The following is a 19,920-nucleotide window of genomic DNA, read 5'->3' on the forward strand; positions in this document are numbered from 1 at the left end:
ACCAAGGTCAGATCCCCTGGTTCTTCTCAGGGAGAGCAATGGGATGTAGCTTTGGAGGGAGGGATCTGCCCATGTGTGCTCAGAGGAGCTTAGCAGGTTTTACAGATGCCCAGCAACAGCCAGAAGCCAACATGGAGCATTTGATGCTATAAGGAAGGGTCGGGCCAGTTGGGCCATGGCCGAGAGTACCCCGATGTCAGGGAACTAGAAGGCCTCCCAGAGGAGAAGGGAGGTGGAGAATGAGATGTTCGCAAAGAGCTCATCCTGGGAGAGCCCCGCCAAGGAGTAGACACCTTGGACAGGCTGCCTGGGCCTGGGGAAAGAGCTGCAAGGAGGTTGTCCCGTGTCGCAGCTGCCACCAGGAAGCCAGGGGTGGTGTGGCTGTTGCAGTCATTGCCTTCCTGAGCGGCCTGCACACAGGGCCAGAGTCGCATTGCTCAGGGTAGAGGAGAAGCCGCAGCTTCTCGTCACCTCCTCTGTGCATCCATCTGCATAAATGCTTGGCCCAGGGGCATGGTGATGGGGCAAATTCTTGCCCTCATGGAGCTGACGCTACCACAGGATGATGGCACTGACCCAGTAAATGCAGAGCGGTGTAACTCTGGGAGTGCCAGAGACATGAAGGAAAAGAAAGCTAGTAGGATAAGCACCCTACTCAATCCTGATGGAATTGGGGTTCTGAGCCCTGAGCAGCCCTTCCCTCGCCAGGGCACCAATATTGCATCGGGCAAAGCAGTGGGTGTGGCAGTGGCCACAGGTCTGCACACGGAGCTTGGCAAGATCCGGAGCCAGATGGCAGCCGTGGAGCCTGAGCGGACGCCGCTGCAGCGCAAGATAGATGAGTTCGGGCGCCAGCTGTCCCATGCCATCTCTGTGATCTGCGTGGCTGTGTGGGTCATCAACATTGGCCACTTTGCTGACCCGGTCCATGGGGGCTCCTGGCTCAGAGGGGCCATCTACTACTTTAAGATTGCTGTGGCCCTGGCAGTGGCCGCCATTCCTGAGGGCCTCCCAGCGGTCATCACTACATGCCTGGCACTGGGTACGCGGCGCATGGCCCGAAAGAACGCCATTGTGAGGAGCCTGCCCTCTGTGGAGACCCTGGGCTGCACTTCAGTCATCTGCTCTGACAAGACAGGCACGCTCACCACCAACCAGATGTCTGTCTGCAGGGTGAGTGCCACGGCAGCTTGGAGTTGGAGTTGCTGGAGTTGCTGTGTGATGCTTGGCAGCTGGGCCCCTCCCTGTCTCCTTTTTGATGGGAGATGGAGGAGATAACTTTGGGTATCTCCCCACTGGGAAGCAGGTCCCAGTGTCCTGTGGCAGAGCAGACTGGCAGGCTGTAGCAGACTGTGCCTGGCTAGACACATGTCACTGTGGGGCCCTGGGCAGGTCTGTGGACCTCATTCTCATCTGTATCTTGAGCAGGGGTGCTCTGCCAGTTAACCTGAAAAAGACACAGGAGAAGGCTGTGTACAGCCCTGGCGTCTCAGCCAAGCAGAGCCAGGGCCCAGGTTCCATCCTTCTCCCCTACGACTCTGTGTAGTCCATGCTTGTCACCAGATAGGCCAGCTCCAGTGACCCGGCAAGGGCCAGGCAGGAATTATTCATTCCCTGGCGCTCTATCCCACATCCTAGACCCGCTGTTCGCATGTTCTGGAGATTCTGGGACAGAGAGCTCCTCCTGACCTCACGGAGAGCTCAGTCAGGAGATGAAGGCTGTGGGTTTCCTGCCCTTTCCAGGTTTCCCATCACTCTTCTGCTGCCCCTTCCCCAACCAGTCTGCCCACTGGGCCTTGGGAATCAGGACTCGGTATTCTGAGACCTTAAGACCCTGTAGAAACCCTCCATGGCTATTTAGGGGAGGGGACATTGGCAGACCTTACTGACCTGCTGAGTCCCTGATAGGATTTGACTGAACAGTGTTCCATGACTGAAATAAAGATTTGAACTAGGCTTGGTGGCAGCTACTAGCTTGGGTAACTGAGCAACCTGTCTTAAAATATGCAAGAAATAAATAGGGTTGGGGTTGTAGCTCGGTGGTAGAGCAACCCTGGATTCAATTTCTAGTGGTGGTGGGAATAACTTTGAGAAGCACAGTATGAGGGAGTTGTGTGGGTGAACATGCTGGATAAGGGTCTGCGCTGGCGGGAAGACTGTCCCTGGGGAACGGAGAACGGGAAGGAAGCGACATTATTGAGCACCCACTGGGTGCTGGGCTGGCCCCTGGCTTGAGAGTGTGCAGCAAGGTTGTTTCCAGAAGACAAGAACTGTCTCCCCAAACAGAGCTGGGCCCCGGGAGGGGAAGGCTCTATTCCCAAAGTCCAGAGCCAGGGCCCCACTCTGGAGTCATTTCCGGGTTGGAAGGCTCTGTGCCTCAGGGCAGGGTGTGGGTTTTCTCCCTTACAGCCAGAAAAGAAGGACCAGCTGGACTCTGAGCCCGCTTTCTGCTCCACTTACAAGTGGAGAAACTGAGGCTCAGGTACTTGGCTGGGAGTCACACAGTGAGGTGGGCAGGAACCCAGACTTCCTACTCAGCTCAGGGGTCCCTCGAGATAGCAGCTGCTCCCAGACACTGAAGAATGGGCCATAAACCTCTCAGGAGTATGGGGCAAATGGCCAAGCTGGAGCTGGACAGAGCATGGTGCCTGCTCAGCCTGGACCTGGAACTCACTACTTCCCTCTGGTGGACCAGGGTTTATTCAAACTAGCAGCCCAAGGAGAAGGGAGGGCCTGGCATACCCCTGTGCTCCCCAGATGTTCGTGGTGGCTGAAGTGGAAGCAGGCTCCTGTCGATTGCATGAATTCACCATCTCGGGTACCACGTACACCCCAGAGGGCGAAGTGTAAGTCCTGGGCGGTGGTGGGCGCAGCCTGCTGGTGGACCTGGCCTTAAGGCTGGGCATTTCCTTGGGGTGGAGCCAAGACCAAGTGCTGACAGCTCTGGTTGGCTCTGCAGGCGGCAGGGGGAGCGGCCTGTGCGCTGCGGGCAGTTTGATGGGCTGGTGGAGCTGGCGACCATCTGTGCTCTGTGCAACGACTCCGCTCTGGACTACAACGAGGTGGGCCCCCAGTCCTGTTCCTGACCTCACAGTTTCCAAGTGCTTAGGATAGAGCCTTTTTCCAGACTCAAAAGCTCCCAAGATTGGTTGTCCTTACCACTTGGGAGTGCCAACCCCAGGAGCCCTGTCACCCCTGCACATCCCTGCTCCTTCCCTCCCTCTTTCCCAGGCTGGCTTCAGACTCTTTCCTGGGGCTCTTGGATTGTGGGATTCCTGAAGGGCCAGGGGAAGAGATTTGGTGGTGAAGGAAGGTGTGGAGGCAGGACAAGAAAGGGCTTTAAAGCAGAAGGCACAACCCAGTAGAGGCTCAGTCTGTGAAAGCCAGATGCGATTTAGGCATAGATACCATCTGCCTTAATTACTTTCTCATTGCTGAGACAAAATACCCAACATCCACAAGTTAAAGGAGGAAAGATTTATCTTGTTCATTGTAGAGGTTTCAGTCCACAGTCCACTGGCTCCAAGGCAGGGTGGCATTGCAGAGCAGAATGGCAGAGGGGAAACAGTCCATAGCAGGGCAGACAGGAGGCAGGAACCTTCCTTCTGTTTTCCCTTTTTATTCCATCCAGTCTACAAGCCTATTGGCTGGTGCCACTCAGAGTGGGTCTTCTATCTTAAGTAAATCCATTCAGCCACATCCAGAACTATGCTCAACCAGTCAGTGGACTAACCCAGTATCACACACCCATGATCCAGGCACTCTCAAAAGCTCCACCTAGGAGTGTATGAGGCCTGGTGGTGGTAGTGGGCCATCCAGATAAATGCCATAACACCATCAGTGTGGCTGGAACAGGGAAATGGGGCATGCAGGAAGATTTCCTGCCTGGGATGTCCCTGACCAGACCAAATCAATGCCCATGTCAGACTGAGAGCAGCAGGGCACTGAAGGGTTTTGAGCAAGGGAGGGATATTTGTGTTTATAAAAAGTCTCCCCAAGATTCAGTTTGGGCAACAGCACAGAAAGGACAAGACAAGAATTTGGGAGCCCTATGTGGCCATCCAGGCCAGAGAGATGCAGCTGAGTCCTGACTGGGACCTCAGGGAGAGGGGAGAAGGCATAGATTAGAGAGAGATTGAGGAGCCGAAAATCTTGGGACTTGGTTACTGGTTAGGTCAAAGAGGGAAGAGGTCAGGGCAGCCCCTGTTGCTGTCCTGGCTGGGCTGTCATTAGAATTGCAAACACAGGGAGAGGAAGAGGTGGCTTGAGGGGTCCCCAGGGAACAAGGTCCATAGGCAGCAATTGGCCATGTGGGCTGGCAGGTCGCTGGCAGTCCTGAGCATGTAGGATGGGTGCAGAGGTGTCTGGTCCTCAGGGAGAGAAGGTAGAAGGAGCAGGGCCCAGGCCACAGGTTACAGGGCACCTGGTGATGGAGGCTGAGGAGTGGACAGAGACGGAGGGGGAGGGCAGGAGGCATGAGGCCCCTGGTGCTGGGATTTGGGGGAGTGGTGGTGTCAGACACCACCCTGCCCCAGGCTAGCCAGGCTGGGAGGGCTCTCAGGCCTGTAGGAAGGAGGCTATACCAACTCTAGCAGAGGTCTCCATGGGGAGGTGGAGGTGGGACTGGACAGCCCAGCTGAGTCCAGCCTGTCCCTCACCACTCTATCCTGCCAGGCCAAAGGCGTCTATGAGAAGGTGGGAGAGGCCACGGAGACAGCACTGACCTGCCTGGTGGAGAAGATGAATGTGTTCGACATGGACCTGCAGGCTCTGTCTCGAGTGGAGCGAGCTGGTGCCTGCAATGCAGTGAGCTGGATGGGCTCAGACCCTGGGCTGGGAGGCTGGGGCCCCGGGGCATCTGGAGAAGGGAGAGAGAGCTAAGTTTCGGGAGGAAGAAGAAACTTAAACTCCCGGTGAGACTTGGCTGTGGAGTAAAGAGAGGAAAGGCTAAGGGTGGGGGAGAACTTGCAGTTGGGAGGTGACACATGGTCAGGCGCTGGCAGCTTCTTGGAGAGGAAGCTGTCAGGGGGCTTGAGTGCCAGAGCCGGAGGAAATGCAGATACCAGAGCACAGAGAGCAAGATGTTCTTCTTTTTTTTTGTACCGGGAATCAGACTCAGGACCTTGCACTTGCCAGGCAGGCGCTATGCCGCTGAGCTATATCCCTGACCCAAGAGGCTCTTCTTGAGGCCAGGTGGCTGGTGAGAAGCAAGTGAGAGCTGCTGGCTTTGTCCCTCTGCAGGTCATCAAGCAACTCATGAAGAAGGAGTTCACCCTCGAGTTCTCCCGGGACCGGAAGTCCATGTCCGTGTACTGCACGCCCACCCACTCTGACCCCAAGACCCAGGGCAGCAAGATGTTTGTGAAGGTGGAGACCTGTTTGTGTGGCCTGGGACTCCTGAGGTCACCCCTAAGGTCTTGGGGGGACCTGGTCTCCCATTCTCTGAAATACCAGAGACTGAAGCTGGGGAGGGCGGGGCTAAGGGAAGTGTGCAGCCCATTGCCAAAGTACCAAGTACCAAGCGGGATGGTCAGCGAGCTGTCGGAGCCCAGATGTGTGATGGGGATGAACGAGGGTCAAGGACCAGAGTCTGCCCCTGACCATGCTGCTAGCTCTGGGCCCGGGGTCACTGCCTTGCTGTATGACCTTGGGGTCATCTGTGCTTCCTGGTGGGCCTTAGTTTCTTCCTGTTCGGGGTGGAATAGGAAGTTCTCAAAAGCGCTTTTTGCCTCTGACTCGTGGTATTGAAATGGTTGGTGCCCATTCTTGATGCTCCAATGTTTTGGAAACTGAGTCCCAGGGAGAGAAAGGAACAAACTCCCATCCAGTCCTCCATCTGTCCGCAGCCCTGGCTTCACCCACAATGGAGAGTTTAAGCCCTGGTGAAGTGAAAAGTCTTCCATACTGGGTACTCGGCCACTTTGAAAAGTTAGCATCTGGGGTGACCTTTGAGGAGAGCGAGAAGCCATTGGTGAAGCATTTAAAATATTCCTAGGCCTGGGGCAAAGTCCAAGGTGAGACCCTGGGGCTGCTGAGGAGCCTGCCCACCCCCGTGCCTTCCCAGGGCCACACCCACTGTATTCTTCGCGTGGCTCTGTTTGTGGCCCCATGGCAGGGTTCAGCCTGCCTCCCCGCTGTGGAGGCTCTGATAGAATTGGAGTCCCAGTGGCACCAGGCAGGCAGGAGCACAGGGGCTGCTGTTCCCAGCACACCCCTGAGTGCCGCAGCAGGTAGGCTGGTGGAGGCAGGGGACCACCCAATGGGTGGCTGTGACCTCACCTTGCCATTCCTTTCAGGTTTCCTCAGTGGGTCCCAGCTGGTTCCCACTCTGAGCTTTCCGAGAATGGGTTCTTTTGTGTGCTTTGGAGGCCTTTCCCCGTGTCTGGGTCTGTTTCCTCAGCTGGGTAGGAAGGATGTGGGGTCCTGGCTGACGGAGTCACCACCCTGCTTCCTCTGCAGGGGGCTCCTGAGAGTGTGCTGGAGCGCTGCAGTTCAGTCCGTGTGGGGAGCCGCACAGCACCCCTGAGTGCCGCCTCCAGGGAGCAGATCCTGGCAAAGATCCGAGACTGGGGCTCTGGCTCAGACACGCTGCGCTGCCTAGCACTAGCCACCCATGATGCGCCCCCGCGGAAAGAGGACATGCAGCTGGATGACTGCAGCAAGTTTGCTCAGTACGAGGTGGGTGCTGGGAGCCGTGGGACTCTGGAGCGGCTGGATAGGGGCGGCAGGTCGAGGGTGGGCTCAGGCGCTGTTCCCGTCTGCCCCTCCCTACAGACAGACCTGACCTTCGTGGGTTGTGTGGGAATGCTGGACCCACCCCGGCCTGAAGTGGCTGCCTGCATCACACGCTGCCACCGGGCAGGCATTCGTGTGGTCATGATCACAGGAGACAACAAAGGCACAGCTGTGGCCATCTGCCGCCGGCTTGGCATCTTCAAGGACTCCGAGGATGTGGCGGGCAAGGCTTATACAGGCCGTGAATTCGATGACCTTAGCCCCGAACAGCAGCGCCGGGCCTGCTGCACTGCCCACTGCTTCGCCCGGGTGGAGCCTGCACATAAGTCCCGGATTGTGGAGTACCTGCAGTCCTTTAACGAGATCACCGCCATGGTGAGACCCCAAGACTGGAGCCCGGGGAGGTGGTTGACTTGATTCAAGCCGTCACCTGCTTCTTGACCTCACCCTTGAGGTCTGTGCTGACGTTGCTCCTGACCATGACCTTGTTTTTATTTTGTTCACTCTCCTACTGAACTACGTCTTAGCCCCTTGACCTTCATCGTAATTTGATTCCTTACTTTGAGCTCAACCCTGATGTGGGTTCCAGTCCTAACCCGGACCCAGAGCTGATCCCTGACACTGACCTTGACATCTGCCGTGCAGTACTTTATGTTGATTTCCACTTTGACTTGACTCCAGTCTTGACCTTGACTCCAGCTCCGACCTGACTATGATGTCCCTCCTCATGTGAACAGTAACCTTGACTGGGCCTTGCACTTTGGCTTCACCTTCACCTTGGTCTGTGTTTTTGTCTTGCCTGAGTCTGACCTTGACCCTGATCTTCACCTTGACTCTCACACCTGCCTGCCCCTCCACATGGGCTGTAGCTTTGACCTCAGCTTTCTCCCCAACCTCAGTTTCATCTTCTATTCTTGCATTTCACCCCTCCTTCATCACTGACCCACCTCATCCCTATCTCCACCTTCTCGCCTTGCTCCTCTCCCCAAGTTTGCCTTTGTCTGCACCCTTTCGCCTTACCTTTAGCCCAGTTTCGAAGGTCTTTCTTGACCTCATCGCTCGTTCTGTCCATCTGTCTGCTTCCTGGGGGATATTCCATAACACTAGGATGGGCTGAGCGGAGGGGCATTAGGAGGAGGAAGTTCTTTAAGGTGCGACCCTACCTGACCTGGCTCACAGACTGGCGATGGCGTGAACGATGCACCAGCTCTGAAGAAAGCAGAGATTGGCATTGCCATGGGCTCGGGCACGGCTGTGGCCAAGTCAGCAGCAGAGATGGTGCTGTCCGATGATAACTTTGCCTCCATTGTTGCTGCGGTGGAAGAGGGCCGGGCCATCTACAACAACATGAAGCAATTCATCCGCTACCTCATCTCCTCAAATGTCGGCGAGGTGGTCTGGTGAGGCCCTGCACTCCCGCCCCTCAACCCACTGCACCCAGCTCTGTGTCTCGGAGACTGTGGGACACATGCCTGCTCTGGCTAGGGCCTTCCAGTGTCCCACCTCGGGGTGGGCAGAAGCAGGGACACTTTAGTATTCTTCAGAGGCCCTGATAGCCTGTGGATCCTAGATGATAGCGTACCCGGGTCCCTAAGGAGATGCCTGTTTGAGGCGCTCTCCAGCCATGACTGTATTCCCTTTTCAGACTCAAAATGAGAGAAGTCAGCCCCACCTTTGGGCAGTGGCATGTGTATGTGCATGTGTGTGTACATGTGCATTAATGTGCAGGTGTGAACAGTATGTGTACTTGACTGAGAGGTGTGTGCATGCGTGCTTAAGTGTGATCGCAGGCATGTCTGGCACGGACATAAACAGGATGTGTGCCAGAGTGCGGCTGTGTGCATAGCGCTGCTCCCCCCCACCCCCCCGAGAGAAAGCACTGGGGAATGGCGAGCACGCCTGTGCTGCACACGTGTGGGTTCTGCGCCTCTGCACACTGGGAAGGCCAGGAGGTGTTTGCTTGTGTTTGTGGGATTGCGCGGCAGGCGTTAGGTTTTTGCATGTGTCTGATGCATGACTGTTCATTGCTCGCTGGGGCTGGGGGAGGCAGCGCTGTGTGTGCATCACGCCTAGCAGAGCAGCGGGCGGCTCCCGTCCTGGGTTATCAGCAGGAGCTGGATGCTGTGTTGGAGGGGGCTGGCCTGCTGGGGGCTAGAGCCCATGACTCTGGTTCTAGCATCTTCCTCACGGCAATTCTGGGCCTGCCTGAAGCCCTGATCCCCGTGCAGCTGCTCTGGGTGAATCTGGTGACAGACGGCTTACCTGCCACCGCCCTTGGCTTCAACCCTCCGGACCTGGACATCATGGAGAAGCTGCCCCGGAACCCTCACGAGGCTCTCATTAGTGGCTGGCTCTTTTTCCGATATCTGGCTATTGGAGGTGAGTAGGGCTGCAGCCCTCAATGGAGGGCCATGTGCTATGGGCTCCCTGAGCTTCCTGAGAGCCTGTGCCAGTTAGGCTTGCAAATAGCAGACAGTGCAACTCAGCTGGCTTATGCCAAAAGAGACTCTGAGGGTTCATGTAACATACCTCAGGTACGGACCTAGACCTCAGTATCGCAGTCATATTTTTGGTTTTGCCTCAGCTGTATTCTCAGGTAGACATCCCTCGAGGTGGCAAAACAGCTGCTACAGCTCCGACCCTCATGCTTACTCCATTACAACCCCAAATTTAATAGCAGAGATCCTTTTTTGGTAAAAATCTCAAGCTTGTTATTACTGGCCCAAATCAGGTCACTTATCTCCTAGCCAGTCACGGTGGCCAAGGGTGTGGCAGATGCTGATTGCCAGTCAGGGCCCACATTGGCACTGAGAGTAGATATTTTTAACATACATGGCCCAGAGAGGGAGAGGGTGGTTCCTTGATGGAAATGAGGGGACTATAGGAAGGGGGAAGGGTGCCAGAAAACCGCGACTGTCCCCCTCAGCCAGTCCCCTCCCTCTCCGCAGTGTACGTGGGCCTGGCCACAGTGGCTGCTGCCACCTGGTGGTTCCTGTATGATGCTGAGGGACCACACGTCACCTTCTACCAGCTGGTGAGCAGGTGGTGGCCAGGGAGCCTGCTGGGTAGACCTGAGATGGAACTCATAGCTCAGGTTGTTGGGAAGTTGGAGGGCAGAGGTGACCAGACTTCATGGTTGGCCAGCAGATACCCGCCAGATATCTTCCCCCCCAAAAGGAGCCAAGTTTGGAAGGCACTGGGAACGCAGAGACACCCCACAGCCCCGGTCACGGGAGACATTTTGCCCTTTCTCGGTCGCAGAGTCGTGGAGACCAAGGGGCATAACCACCTAGAGATGTCATTTTTATCAAGGGGACCCCAAATCATGCAGTGCTCAGAGGAACAGGCCTCCAGATGCTGTGGGAGGGCACTGCAAGCAGTGGCATCTTGAGTGTGGCCTGCGCTACCTAGGTCCAAGGGGCAGTGTTTCCAGTGAGAGCAGCGGCCCTGTTGAAAAATGCCCTGATGGGCGCTGTTGGCATCTCAGCGTGTGCCTTGCACACGGGAGGAAGCGTGCCGTGCCCAGGTGGAGCGCACGCCTGTGTGCTGTGTACAGGTCTGAGAGAGGCACCGAGGTCTGGGCGGGTGGCACCTCCCCATGGTGGCACCTTAGAGGCAAACTCGGTTCTTCTGGTGACTGGCTGAGTGAAGCCAACTTCCAAGTTAGGACAACAACTCTGCTCTGTGATCAGAACCAAAACAACCAGGTTTTTTTGGAGGATGATTTTGGAGGAAAATCCCACTGTTAATTTAAAAGAGAAAAGAAGCCAGGCATGGTGGTGCATGTCTGTCATCCCAGAACTTGGGAGGCTGAGGCAGGAGGATCGCTGTGAGTTTAAGGGCAGTGTGAGCTGCATAGTGAGTTCAAGGCTAGCCTGAACTGCACAGTGAGACTCCCCTGTCTCAAAAAACAATAAATAAATAAGGAAGAAGATTCTCTCACTTTGTTCAATAAGACCTCTAGCCCAGGCATAGTCTTTCATAATTTTCCTTTGTGCGTGACAGACAATGAGGAAGATGCGCAGAGCTGTCTTATCGCGGTCCCCACACCCAGTGGGGAACAATGCTGCATTTATTGCACTGCAGGGCACATAGCTGGTCGTTTTACAGGTTTCTCATGGGGGAGTGTTTTCATAGCAAGCGCCCCTTTGTCTAAACCCTTAGCTTAAAGGATCTTTGTTACTGGAGAGCTGAACTGGTTAACGGTTCTGAATGTCCCCACCGGGAGAACAGGACAGAAGTTCTCCCGAAGGTCCTCTTCTTAGCATCTTATCAGATACTGTGAGCAAGACTTCGAGCAGAATGAAAGCTCCTGGGGCCAAGGGGCCAGGGCCACTTCCTTTATGGAGTCCTGACAGTTTCTAGTTAATTACAGAGAAGCCTCCAGCTAAGGCTGTCCTCTGGCAGTTCATCAGTGCGTGTCAGGAGCCAGAAGCAGATCTGACAGAGCTTGATTTCAGTGACAGAAAGGGAATTCGTATGGATGGAACAGACAAGGTGGCCCGTGCCTGTAGTCCTAGCTACTAGGGAGGCGGAGGCGGGAGGATCACTTGAGCGCAGTTCAAGGCCTGTGTGTACAAGATAGATAGATAGATAGATAGACAGACAGACAGTCAGGCCAGTGAATAGGGCCCAGGTAACCACCTTCTGTAGCACAGAGGTAAATTCCACTCAAACACGATTTTTGCTTGACTTTCACGTGCATTTGCTTACTTACTCACTGGTCTCAGGCAGTACCGTCCCTACTCCCGCACCTTGAGGCCCAGGGCCCCCCATGTACCCGCAGGTCTGGATGTTCCTCCCAGCCCCAGGACCCCCGCTGATGTCCGCTGACCTCCTGAGCCACTCACCCCTTGCTCTCTGATCCAGGGCTCTAGGACGGTTGGCCCTGGTCTCTGTGTCATCTCCTTTCAGGGTGCGCAGGGCAGCCTGCTGGCCTGTCCCGGGACAACCACCACTCCTGGGCATCCCGGCCCCACCCGACAGTGCTCCTACCCACTAGTTGTATGCAGGTGGGGCGAGGGTGAGGGGTGCTTCGTTCTCCTTCAGCCCCTCTCTGACAGCTGCCCTCCCTGACCCCACCACCCCCTGGCCCTCAGAGGAACTTCCTGAAGTGCTCTGAAGACAACCCACTCTTTGCTGGGGTCAACTGCGAGGTCTTCGAGTCCCGCTTCCCCACCACCATGGCCTTGTCTGTGCTCGTGACCATTGAAATGTGCAATGCCCTCAACAGGTGAGCTGGCAGGGGGCCCGGACTGGGATTGGGGGTCAGAGGGCTCTGGGACTGGAGTCAGAGGAGCCCAGGATTGAAGGCTGAGGGGAGAGGGGTTCAGGATTGGAGCCCAAGGCCCAGGGAGGCCTAGGATTAGGCTCTGAAGGTCAGAGAGGTCTTAGATTGGTTCAGGTTTGGGGTCTGAGGATCACAGAGGTCCAGAAAGTTTTCCCAGAGTCAGTGGGGCCAGAATCGGGATCTAATGGGTCAGTGGAAACTGAGACTGGGGCTGAAGAAATGGAGGGACCAGGAGTGGACGTGAGGGACAGAGAAAGGGAGTCCAAGCCCCACAACAGACCCCAGAGGACAGAGCCCGCAGGCACGACACCCGCCGAGCCCTGCAGCCCAGGGAGGGTTGCCGAGCCCGAGGTGAGCGTCCTGTGCCCTCGGCAGTGTCTCGGAGAACCAGTCGCTGCTGCGGATGCCACCCTGGCTGAACCCCTGGCTGCTGGCAGCTGTGGCCATGTCCATGGCCCTGCACTTCCTCATCCTGCTCGTGCCGCCCCTGCCTGTGAGTTCACCCACACCACCCTCCCCTCGTCCAGGGCCTGGGGACAAGGACCAAACAGTCCTTGGATATTAGAAGACTTGGGCTGGGTGCTGGGCATTTTGGGGCCCTTCTGCAGCGGAAGCTGCCTGGAGGGCAGGGAGGTGAGAGGTATGACTGGCCACCATCCTCCAGGTGTATCCCCACCTCCAGGAGCCCCCTGGCTTGGGGGGCAGAAGTCCTTGCTAAGGGGGCTATCACTGAACCACCAAAGGGTGGGAGGCAGGGCCAGGCCTTTCCCAACGCAGGATCCTTCTGCTCCCCACAGCAGGGATGGGATTCTGTCCTGTAGGGTGGGGCGGGGAAGCACATGGCCGAGGAGTCCTGGCTGACAAAGCTCTGGTGGCGGGGCATCCAGGAGCATCTTCAAAGTGCTCGTGGAGAGTCCGTTGGCATCTGAGCGTGTGAAGTGGGTAGACAGCTGGAGGGTGGCCTGGCAGTCCTTCCTGTGACCACACCTCCATCCTGCTCTTCCAGCTTATTTTCCAGGTGACCCCGCTGAGTGGGCGCCAGTGGGTGGTGGTGCTGCAGATATCCCTGCCCGTCATCCTGCTCGATGAGGCGCTCAAGTACCTGTCTCGGAATCACATGGACGGTGAGTGGAGGCCAGCGCCTCCTGCCCTGCCCCTGCCAGCCTGCACCTGCCTCCCCGCCTGCCTCTGCTCTCTGCAGGGGACACCACGCTGCTTACGGCCTCACTGTCTGCACAGCGGGAGAGGTGTTCTGGGATCACAAAGCAGAAGACATGAAGGGACTCAGGTGGCGGTCACCTGAGCTGTCTGGGGCTGCTTGGCTGCAGGGCTCGGGGACTCACTGGGCCACCAATGGGAACACTGCTTAGGGCTGCGCTGCCACGCTGTCCTCATTCCCCACCATCACGCAGACAGCCAGGAAGCTGCGCCCTGCGCTGGCCTTGGCCTCTGACCCCCCTGCTGGCCTGCCTTTATCCAGGCATTCTCCAGACAGTCCTGCAGGCCTGGAGTAGGCAGCCGCTGACCACCTCCCGGACTCCAGAGCACACCGGGTTGGCCTCTTTGGTGTCATCTTGTGGGTGGTGCAAGGGTAGGGTCTGCGTCAGCCCAAGAACGGAGACAGAGTGGCAGGGGCCACCGAAGAACAGGCTGAACTGCTGCAGAGAGGCCTAGGCTGGGCCGGGCAATGGCTGATGACTGCTTTGGGCAGTTGGGTCTTTGGGGACCACTTCTGGCAGGAATGTGTGCCTGCCCCAGGGAAGTGGGGGAGGCTATAAACAAATCACATGCCTGTCATTTCACAGGCCCCCATCACATGCCTGTCATTCCGTTGGCCCCCCACCCCCTCCATGCAGGCCAGTCCTGCTGGGCCCTGCAAAAATTTATCTTTTAAAAAGGGCCCAAATGGATCAGCCTCCTCTTTCTGGAGAGCCAGTCTCCCACAGTTCTGTCGTGAGCTCACCTTGGTCCCTAGCCAAGGCGGGGCCTGTTGGAGCCCAAGGGGTGGGGTTGGGGCAGCTGGACTAGGCCATTCTGCCACTCTCGATGCCCACGCCTCATTCTCTCCGGCTCCCTTCTGTGGACACCCTGGGTAGGTGCAGGGTGGGCAAGTTAGAAGGGCTGCCTGGCTGGGACTGTCGTGCTGCCTGGAAGCTTCAGGGTGAAAGCAGAGGTTTGAGAGGACAGATTTGGACAGGCTAGGGGCCTCTGATGGGGCTGATCCTGGAGTACAGGGCAGAGGGTAGCCAGGTTCCTGAGTGCCATTATCTTCTGGGCAGTGGGACACCGTAAAAGGTGTGTAAGTATGGGAGGGCCTGTGGTAACCATGGAGACAGACAGGAGGAGGTGACACTGCAGACAGGGAGGCTGGTGAGCAGCATGGAGCTGGTCTGCAGAGGAGACCAAGTCCTGGTCCAGAGCAAGCTGGTCTGAGGCAATACTTCTGCCTCCACCGCTGATCAGAGATATGGACTCCTGTCCCCAGGAGGTCTGACCTGGCTGTTGGAAATGGTTGTAGGGCTCCAGGAGGGACCTGCCTGGGCATCTGAAGCCGTGTCTGAGAAGTGGGGTAGAGGGACAAGCTTGCTGGAAGCCCAGACTGCTGTGCCCTGGGCAGTAGGCAGCTCCTGTCCCCTGGGCCTCCTAAAGCCAGGCAGGGCAGGGGTGAAAGAGGGGACCCTTTACAGTCCCAAGCCAGCTGAGTGGCCTTTTAGGGAAGTCTAGCTGAGGCACAATGCTTGTGGTATCCCCATCATTTACAAGGGATGTCCTGGGGAGAACTGTGGGTGCAGGTTCAGCCCTAGGTGGGCTGGGTGAGGGGGTCCTCTCCTCTGGCCACCCCTGGCCCTGCCTAGGTGTGGCTGGACAGCTGTCAAGGGCTGGGCTGGGGGAAGAAAGGGCTGGAGAGGCTGGGGCAGATCTGAAAGGGTGCAGGGTACAATGCGGGCCTGGACTGTACTCTGACGGCAGTGGGTAGCCATGGGAGGGGGTGGTGGGGCTGGGTTTTAGCCTCGGCATGATGCTGGCAGCAGAAAGGTGGTGGGGAGACCACACAGGCTGGGGCCTCGGGCGGGACCTTGAGGGCTTGGAGCCCTCGGGGGGAGGGGGCAGTAGAGAAAGAGATCAACTCAAGCAAATTAGCTGAAGTCAGGCAGGGCATATAGGATGGGGGAGGAGGGAATGGTGATCCCTTTTTCTGGACCTGCTAATGCTGGGGGCTGGTTCTCTAAGGTGAAAGCCAAGAGGAGAATTTCTGCTGGGGTGGGTTGGGGCCGTGGATGGACACGAGGCATGCGGGAGGCCTAGCGGCACACAGGCAGGGCATCCAGGCAGCGGCTGTGTCCTCCAGGAGGGCCAGTGAGGCTGGGGATAGACCAGGATGCGGAGGAAGCAAGGCTGTGGGAGCCTGGGCTGTTCCCAGAGCAACAGGAGAAAGGGCTGAGGAAGGAGCAGCCTGAATGTGTGCCCTCACTCAGACGTCTGAGATACTCTCCGGTTTGTCTTCCAGAAAAAAAGGACCCGAAGTGACTTCCGGGAACAGAGTGGAGTCTCCAGTGACAACCTCAGACTGATGGTGCCCAAGCTTTGCCCCCACTTCCCTCCCCTGCCACCGAGCCTGCCCACCTGCCACCACACCCTGCCTGAGGCCAAGACAGCCACCCCCTAAGCCCAGGCCCAGGTTGGGGGTCCCTGTCCCCACTTCCATCTGAGCTGGAGGCTCTGTAGTCTGTGTCTCTTGGACTCTCCTGAGAAGTTCTGGCGGGGGCTGCCAAGAAGCCAGAGCTGGCACAGATCAGAGATGTGGGGCCCCTCCCCCGTGCGCCCTGGCGCATCCTGGAGATGCTCCCCTTGCTAGAGTCTCATTGGCATTTTCTTGGTGACCAGGACCTCCATACTGATGGAGGACTCCTGGGGCCCTTGGGACTGACTTTGATCTCTTGCTTAGTGCCTGGTCTGGAGCCTGGTTGGCCCCAGAGAGGGAGGCCCCAGGGGCCATCTGGGCCCAACTGTGGACAGAAAGGCGGGCGGCCCCCTCCACTGGGCTCTCCGCTCCTGAGAGTGGAGCTTGTTTCTGTATGCAGGCAGCAGGGGGTTGAAGGGTCAGGGAGGACACAAGGTGCTGGGAGGAGGCGCTGGCAAGGACTCCTTTTCCCAGGAGACGCTGGGCTGCTGCCTCGGCTTGGCTCACTTCCCCAACTCAGGTTTCCCTGCCCTAAGCAAGCAGCTTAGGGTTGCCTGGTCTGCCATGAGGAGGGATCTGCTTATGTCCCTGGTCCCTGAGACCCTGGGCACCCATGGGTGCCTGACCACTGTGCCCTCCTGGGTGTGACCATCGCTGCGTGGCTGGGTGATTCTGAGTCTCCTGGACTCTTGGCTTCCCTCTTTGTCCATGCCCCCTGCTCCCACACCCATGAGCCTGCAGGATGTCGGGAAGGATAATTCCCCAGGGCACTTGCTGTCCCTCCCGGGCTGGAGGAATTCAAAGCACTTTTGTGCGCCTGTGTCAGATTGCAGAAGATAAAGTTTGATGGACAGGGTTTTTCTAGCAACTCTGCTTTTGGTCCTTTGGCAAAAACTAGCTAGATGTATGAGAAAACAGTGTCTGTGTCTCCGCTCCTCCCCAAGTGTACAAAGTGATTATTTTATATGTGAATCAAGACTCACATCCTGTGCTGGTCCCCGGAATCAAAAGCCCTTTCAGCCAGCCTTGCAGACCAATGGGCTCCGCCTTGCAGAGCCCCTTCCCTCAAGGCCTCCTCCTTCCTCTCTCTCTGTCTCTGTCTCTCTCTCTTTCTCTCTCTGTCAGGTTCTGGAAGGGCCGTGAAAGACACTGAGTAGGAGAGTTGTGCCTGTGGCAGGGCCCTGCACCCACCTGCTGACGTGCCGTCTTGTAGAGAAATAAAGGCTGTGTGTACGGGGCAGCGTTGTGTCACTTGTGTCTGCCTCCTGAAGTAGGGGTCCCCATCCGCTGGCTGGGTGTCTACCTGGGGCCTGCCTACCTCCTCCCTCTGCACCCCAGGAAGGCAAAGGTCTGGGCTTCTCACATTGCCAGGATCCGTCTCTCCCTCCAGGACAAGGCTTTCACTGACTCTGGGGAGACCACATCCCAGTGGCAGATACAGGACGGGCTGACTCTCACCAGGGTCACAAGGATAGCGCTGATAGTTGGAGTGCTGTGTTCAAAAGCCGATTAAGCATTTTATATCTTGCACATCGCCTCTCAGGAAAGCAGGGCAAGGGGCAGGAATGGAGGGGAGAGGGTCTAGGACTCAGCCTGAGGCAAGGCTGGCTGGACCAGAAGCTTGAGTCTCAGGAGAAGCTGTACCGCAAAGAGGGGCCCCACCCCGGCCCTGGCGGTTCTGTAGGCCCCAGGACTCTCCAGAGCTTTCCTGCTGTTTCCCTTCCCTCTACTCCCTGGGATCCTGCTTACCTCAGACCCTCCTAAGCCCAGTTCAGATTACAACGCCAGCCCACCCGAGGCTTCCCTCAGCCCACAGTGGCCCAAGAGCCTCGGCAAGCCCACTTGCAATAAACTGACTTGCTCAGGTGGCCTGCCTTCCTGGAAGCAGGCTCTGGAAGAGACGAGCCATGTCCCTTGTTTCTTCACTCTGGCAGGAAGACACACAAAGGCTTGTCGAGTCCTTTCCCCAGCTGTCCTTGCCCACATGGACAGACGCAGGCCCAAACTGAATGCATAATTTTTAGGGCTCATTGCAAAATGAAAATAGGGCCCCTCTATTCAAAAATTAAGAATTACTGGTCTAAGGTGTAGTTCATTGGTAGAATATTTGCCCTGGCTTTGATCCCCAACACAGCACACACAAAAAGTCAAGGATGACAGAGATAAGGTGAGATGGAACCCAACTGTAATCCCAGTGCACTGGGAGGCTGAGGCAGGAGGATCACAAAATTGGATCCCAGGGCTGGGGATTTAGCTCAGTGGCAAAGCGCCTGCCTGGCAAGCGCCAGGTCGTGAGTTCGGTTCCCGGTACCGGAGAAAAACAAACAAACAAACAAACAAACAAAAAAAACAGAACACAAAATTGGATCCCAGCCTGGGCAACTTTGTACCTTAATGAGACCTTGTCTCAAAATAAATTAAAAAAATGGGCTGGGGATGTAGCTCAGTATGAAGGCCCTGGGTTCAATCCCAAGAACAAGGGGGAAAAAAATGACTGACAGCAGAGCATTAAGTCAAGTGTAGGGCCTTTCTGAGGACTGTCCTGGTGTAGCTGCATAGGTGGTAAGCCCATGCAGCCAGCTGTAGCGGAGGCAGACTTCACTGTTAGGCACACGCAGGTTGTTTGGGGAGGGGCAGCAAGAGCCTGGGTGGGCAGAAGCATTCTCCTTGGCCATCATGGGCCATCTGCAGTGGTTGGTTTTCACTCCCATCTCTCAGGTCTCCAGCCAGCCCTACGTGATGGGTCTGGAGGCCGGTAGGACTGCTAGTGATAGGTGAAGCACCCAAAGCCCTCCGAGGGTCTGCCCACCTGCCTTGCCTCATCATAACGGACCAGCAGGACAGGAAACTGGGATGGGCCAGTGAGACTTGTGTGAGAGGTGTGCCGGCTCCAGCCTCCCCCACTGCCTCTGGGGCTCCCTGGCCAGGCCTGCTTCTCCTCCACCCCCACCCAGGCCTGTTCACGTCCAGCTCCGTCCAACCCACAGCACGGAGTCCACAGGCCAGGGCAGGGCAGCCAAGGTAAACAGAGAGGTTTCCTCACCTCACAGTGCTCACCCAGAGGGAGTTCTGGGGCAGGCCCTGGCACACTCCTGTCTGGCTTGGGTAGCAGCTGCCAAAATGCCCCTGGGCCCCCTGCCCTACCAGAGACAAGGAATCCGAGCTCCCCAGCACGCTAGGAAAATGGAGATGCAAGACCAGAGCTGGAGGAGAGAGGGAGACGTGCACCTAACGGCTCGAGTGTCTGCAACGGCTTTGTCTGATACAGGGCCCCCAGTGGCCATCAGCAGAGGAAGGCTGAACCGTGTGGCACGGCCACACGTGGATTCTCTGCAACAAAGAGGAGCGAACTACTGACGCGCAGGGCAACACGGAGGAAGCTGGAAATCACTGCGCTGATTTTGCAAGAGGCCAGATACAAAAACAGAGCTCATCCTGTGTGGTTCCACTTTATGAAGTTCTAGAAAAGGCAGGACAGTTCTTTTTAACCCTTTCTTTTTTTTCTTTTTTTTTACATAGGCTCCCACTATGTAGCTCAGCCTGGCCTCGAACTTGCAATCCTCCTGCCTTAGGTTCCCCCAGTGCTGGGTTACAGTTGCGCAGCCACCACACCTGGCCAAAGCGGGGCAGTTCCGCAGTGAGAAGGCAGATCAGTGACAGGCTGGGCCTGCGAGCTGGGAAAGCTGGACTGCAAATGGGCAGCAGGAAACCTCGCAGGTGCCAGGACAGGGGAGGGATGGCTAGGTGCATTTGTCAGAATTTATCAAACATGGCTTAAAATGGGTACTTTTTTCTTTTCCTCTTTTAGAATTTTGTTTTTGTTTTGAGACAAAAGTTGTCTTGCTATTACAGACAACTAAGTTAGCGGGTAACAGGCAGGCAGAAAGGGACAGGACCCTCAAAGGGGTCAGCGCAGGTGAGATGCATCACACTTGTGGCGGGATGAATTGGAAGAGAGCCAGGCCCACAGACCTCCCTAGAGACAGAGCACAGCCTGAGGCTGTAATCAGCACCAGCTGCCACAGTGAGCCCAGCTAAGGCGTCAGAGGGACACCCTGGCCCGTATTCCTATCCCTTCCCTGAACAACCTTTGATCTTTCTTTTTTTTTTTTTTTTTTGTACTGGGAATCAAACTCAGGACCTTGTGCTTGCCAGGCAGGCACTTGTGCCACTCAGCTGTCTCCCCGGCCCCCTACCTTTGATCTTTCTATGT

At 56.8% G+C, this 19,920-nt stretch overlaps 1 protein-coding gene across 1 annotated transcript in view; it reads left to right on the top strand.

The window, feature by feature from the left end:
• Positions 1-16,947, top strand: part of Atp2a3 (ATPase, Ca++ transporting, ubiquitous) — a gene marked incomplete at its 5' end in the record, with an annotated part of 29,644 nt that extends 12,697 nt beyond the window's left edge. The window contains 15 exon segments of the mRNA XM_005399699.2: positions 709-1,173; positions 2,758-2,846; positions 2,960-3,062; positions 4,675-4,806; positions 5,242-5,367; positions 6,460-6,678; positions 6,775-7,110; positions 7,915-8,135; positions 8,912-9,114; positions 9,684-9,769; positions 11,835-11,968; positions 12,401-12,518; positions 13,032-13,149; positions 13,506-13,578; positions 15,534-16,947. Of these exon segments, the coding sequence (XP_005399756.1) occupies positions 709-1,173; positions 2,758-2,846; positions 2,960-3,062; positions 4,675-4,806; positions 5,242-5,367; positions 6,460-6,678; positions 6,775-7,110; positions 7,915-8,135; positions 8,912-9,114; positions 9,684-9,769; positions 11,835-11,968; positions 12,401-12,518; positions 13,032-13,149; positions 13,506-13,578; positions 15,534-15,597 (2,487 nt within the window). The 3' untranslated portion in view covers positions 15,598-16,947.
• Positions 16,948-19,920: the final 2,973 nt, after the last annotated feature.

The sequence above is a fragment of the Chinchilla lanigera genome, unplaced genomic scaffold (assembly GCF_000276665.1).
Source record: "Chinchilla lanigera isolate Chin_1 unplaced genomic scaffold, ChiLan1.0 scaffold00066, whole genome shotgun sequence".
Classification (NCBI taxonomy): domain Eukaryota; kingdom Metazoa; phylum Chordata; class Mammalia; order Rodentia; family Chinchillidae; genus Chinchilla; species Chinchilla lanigera.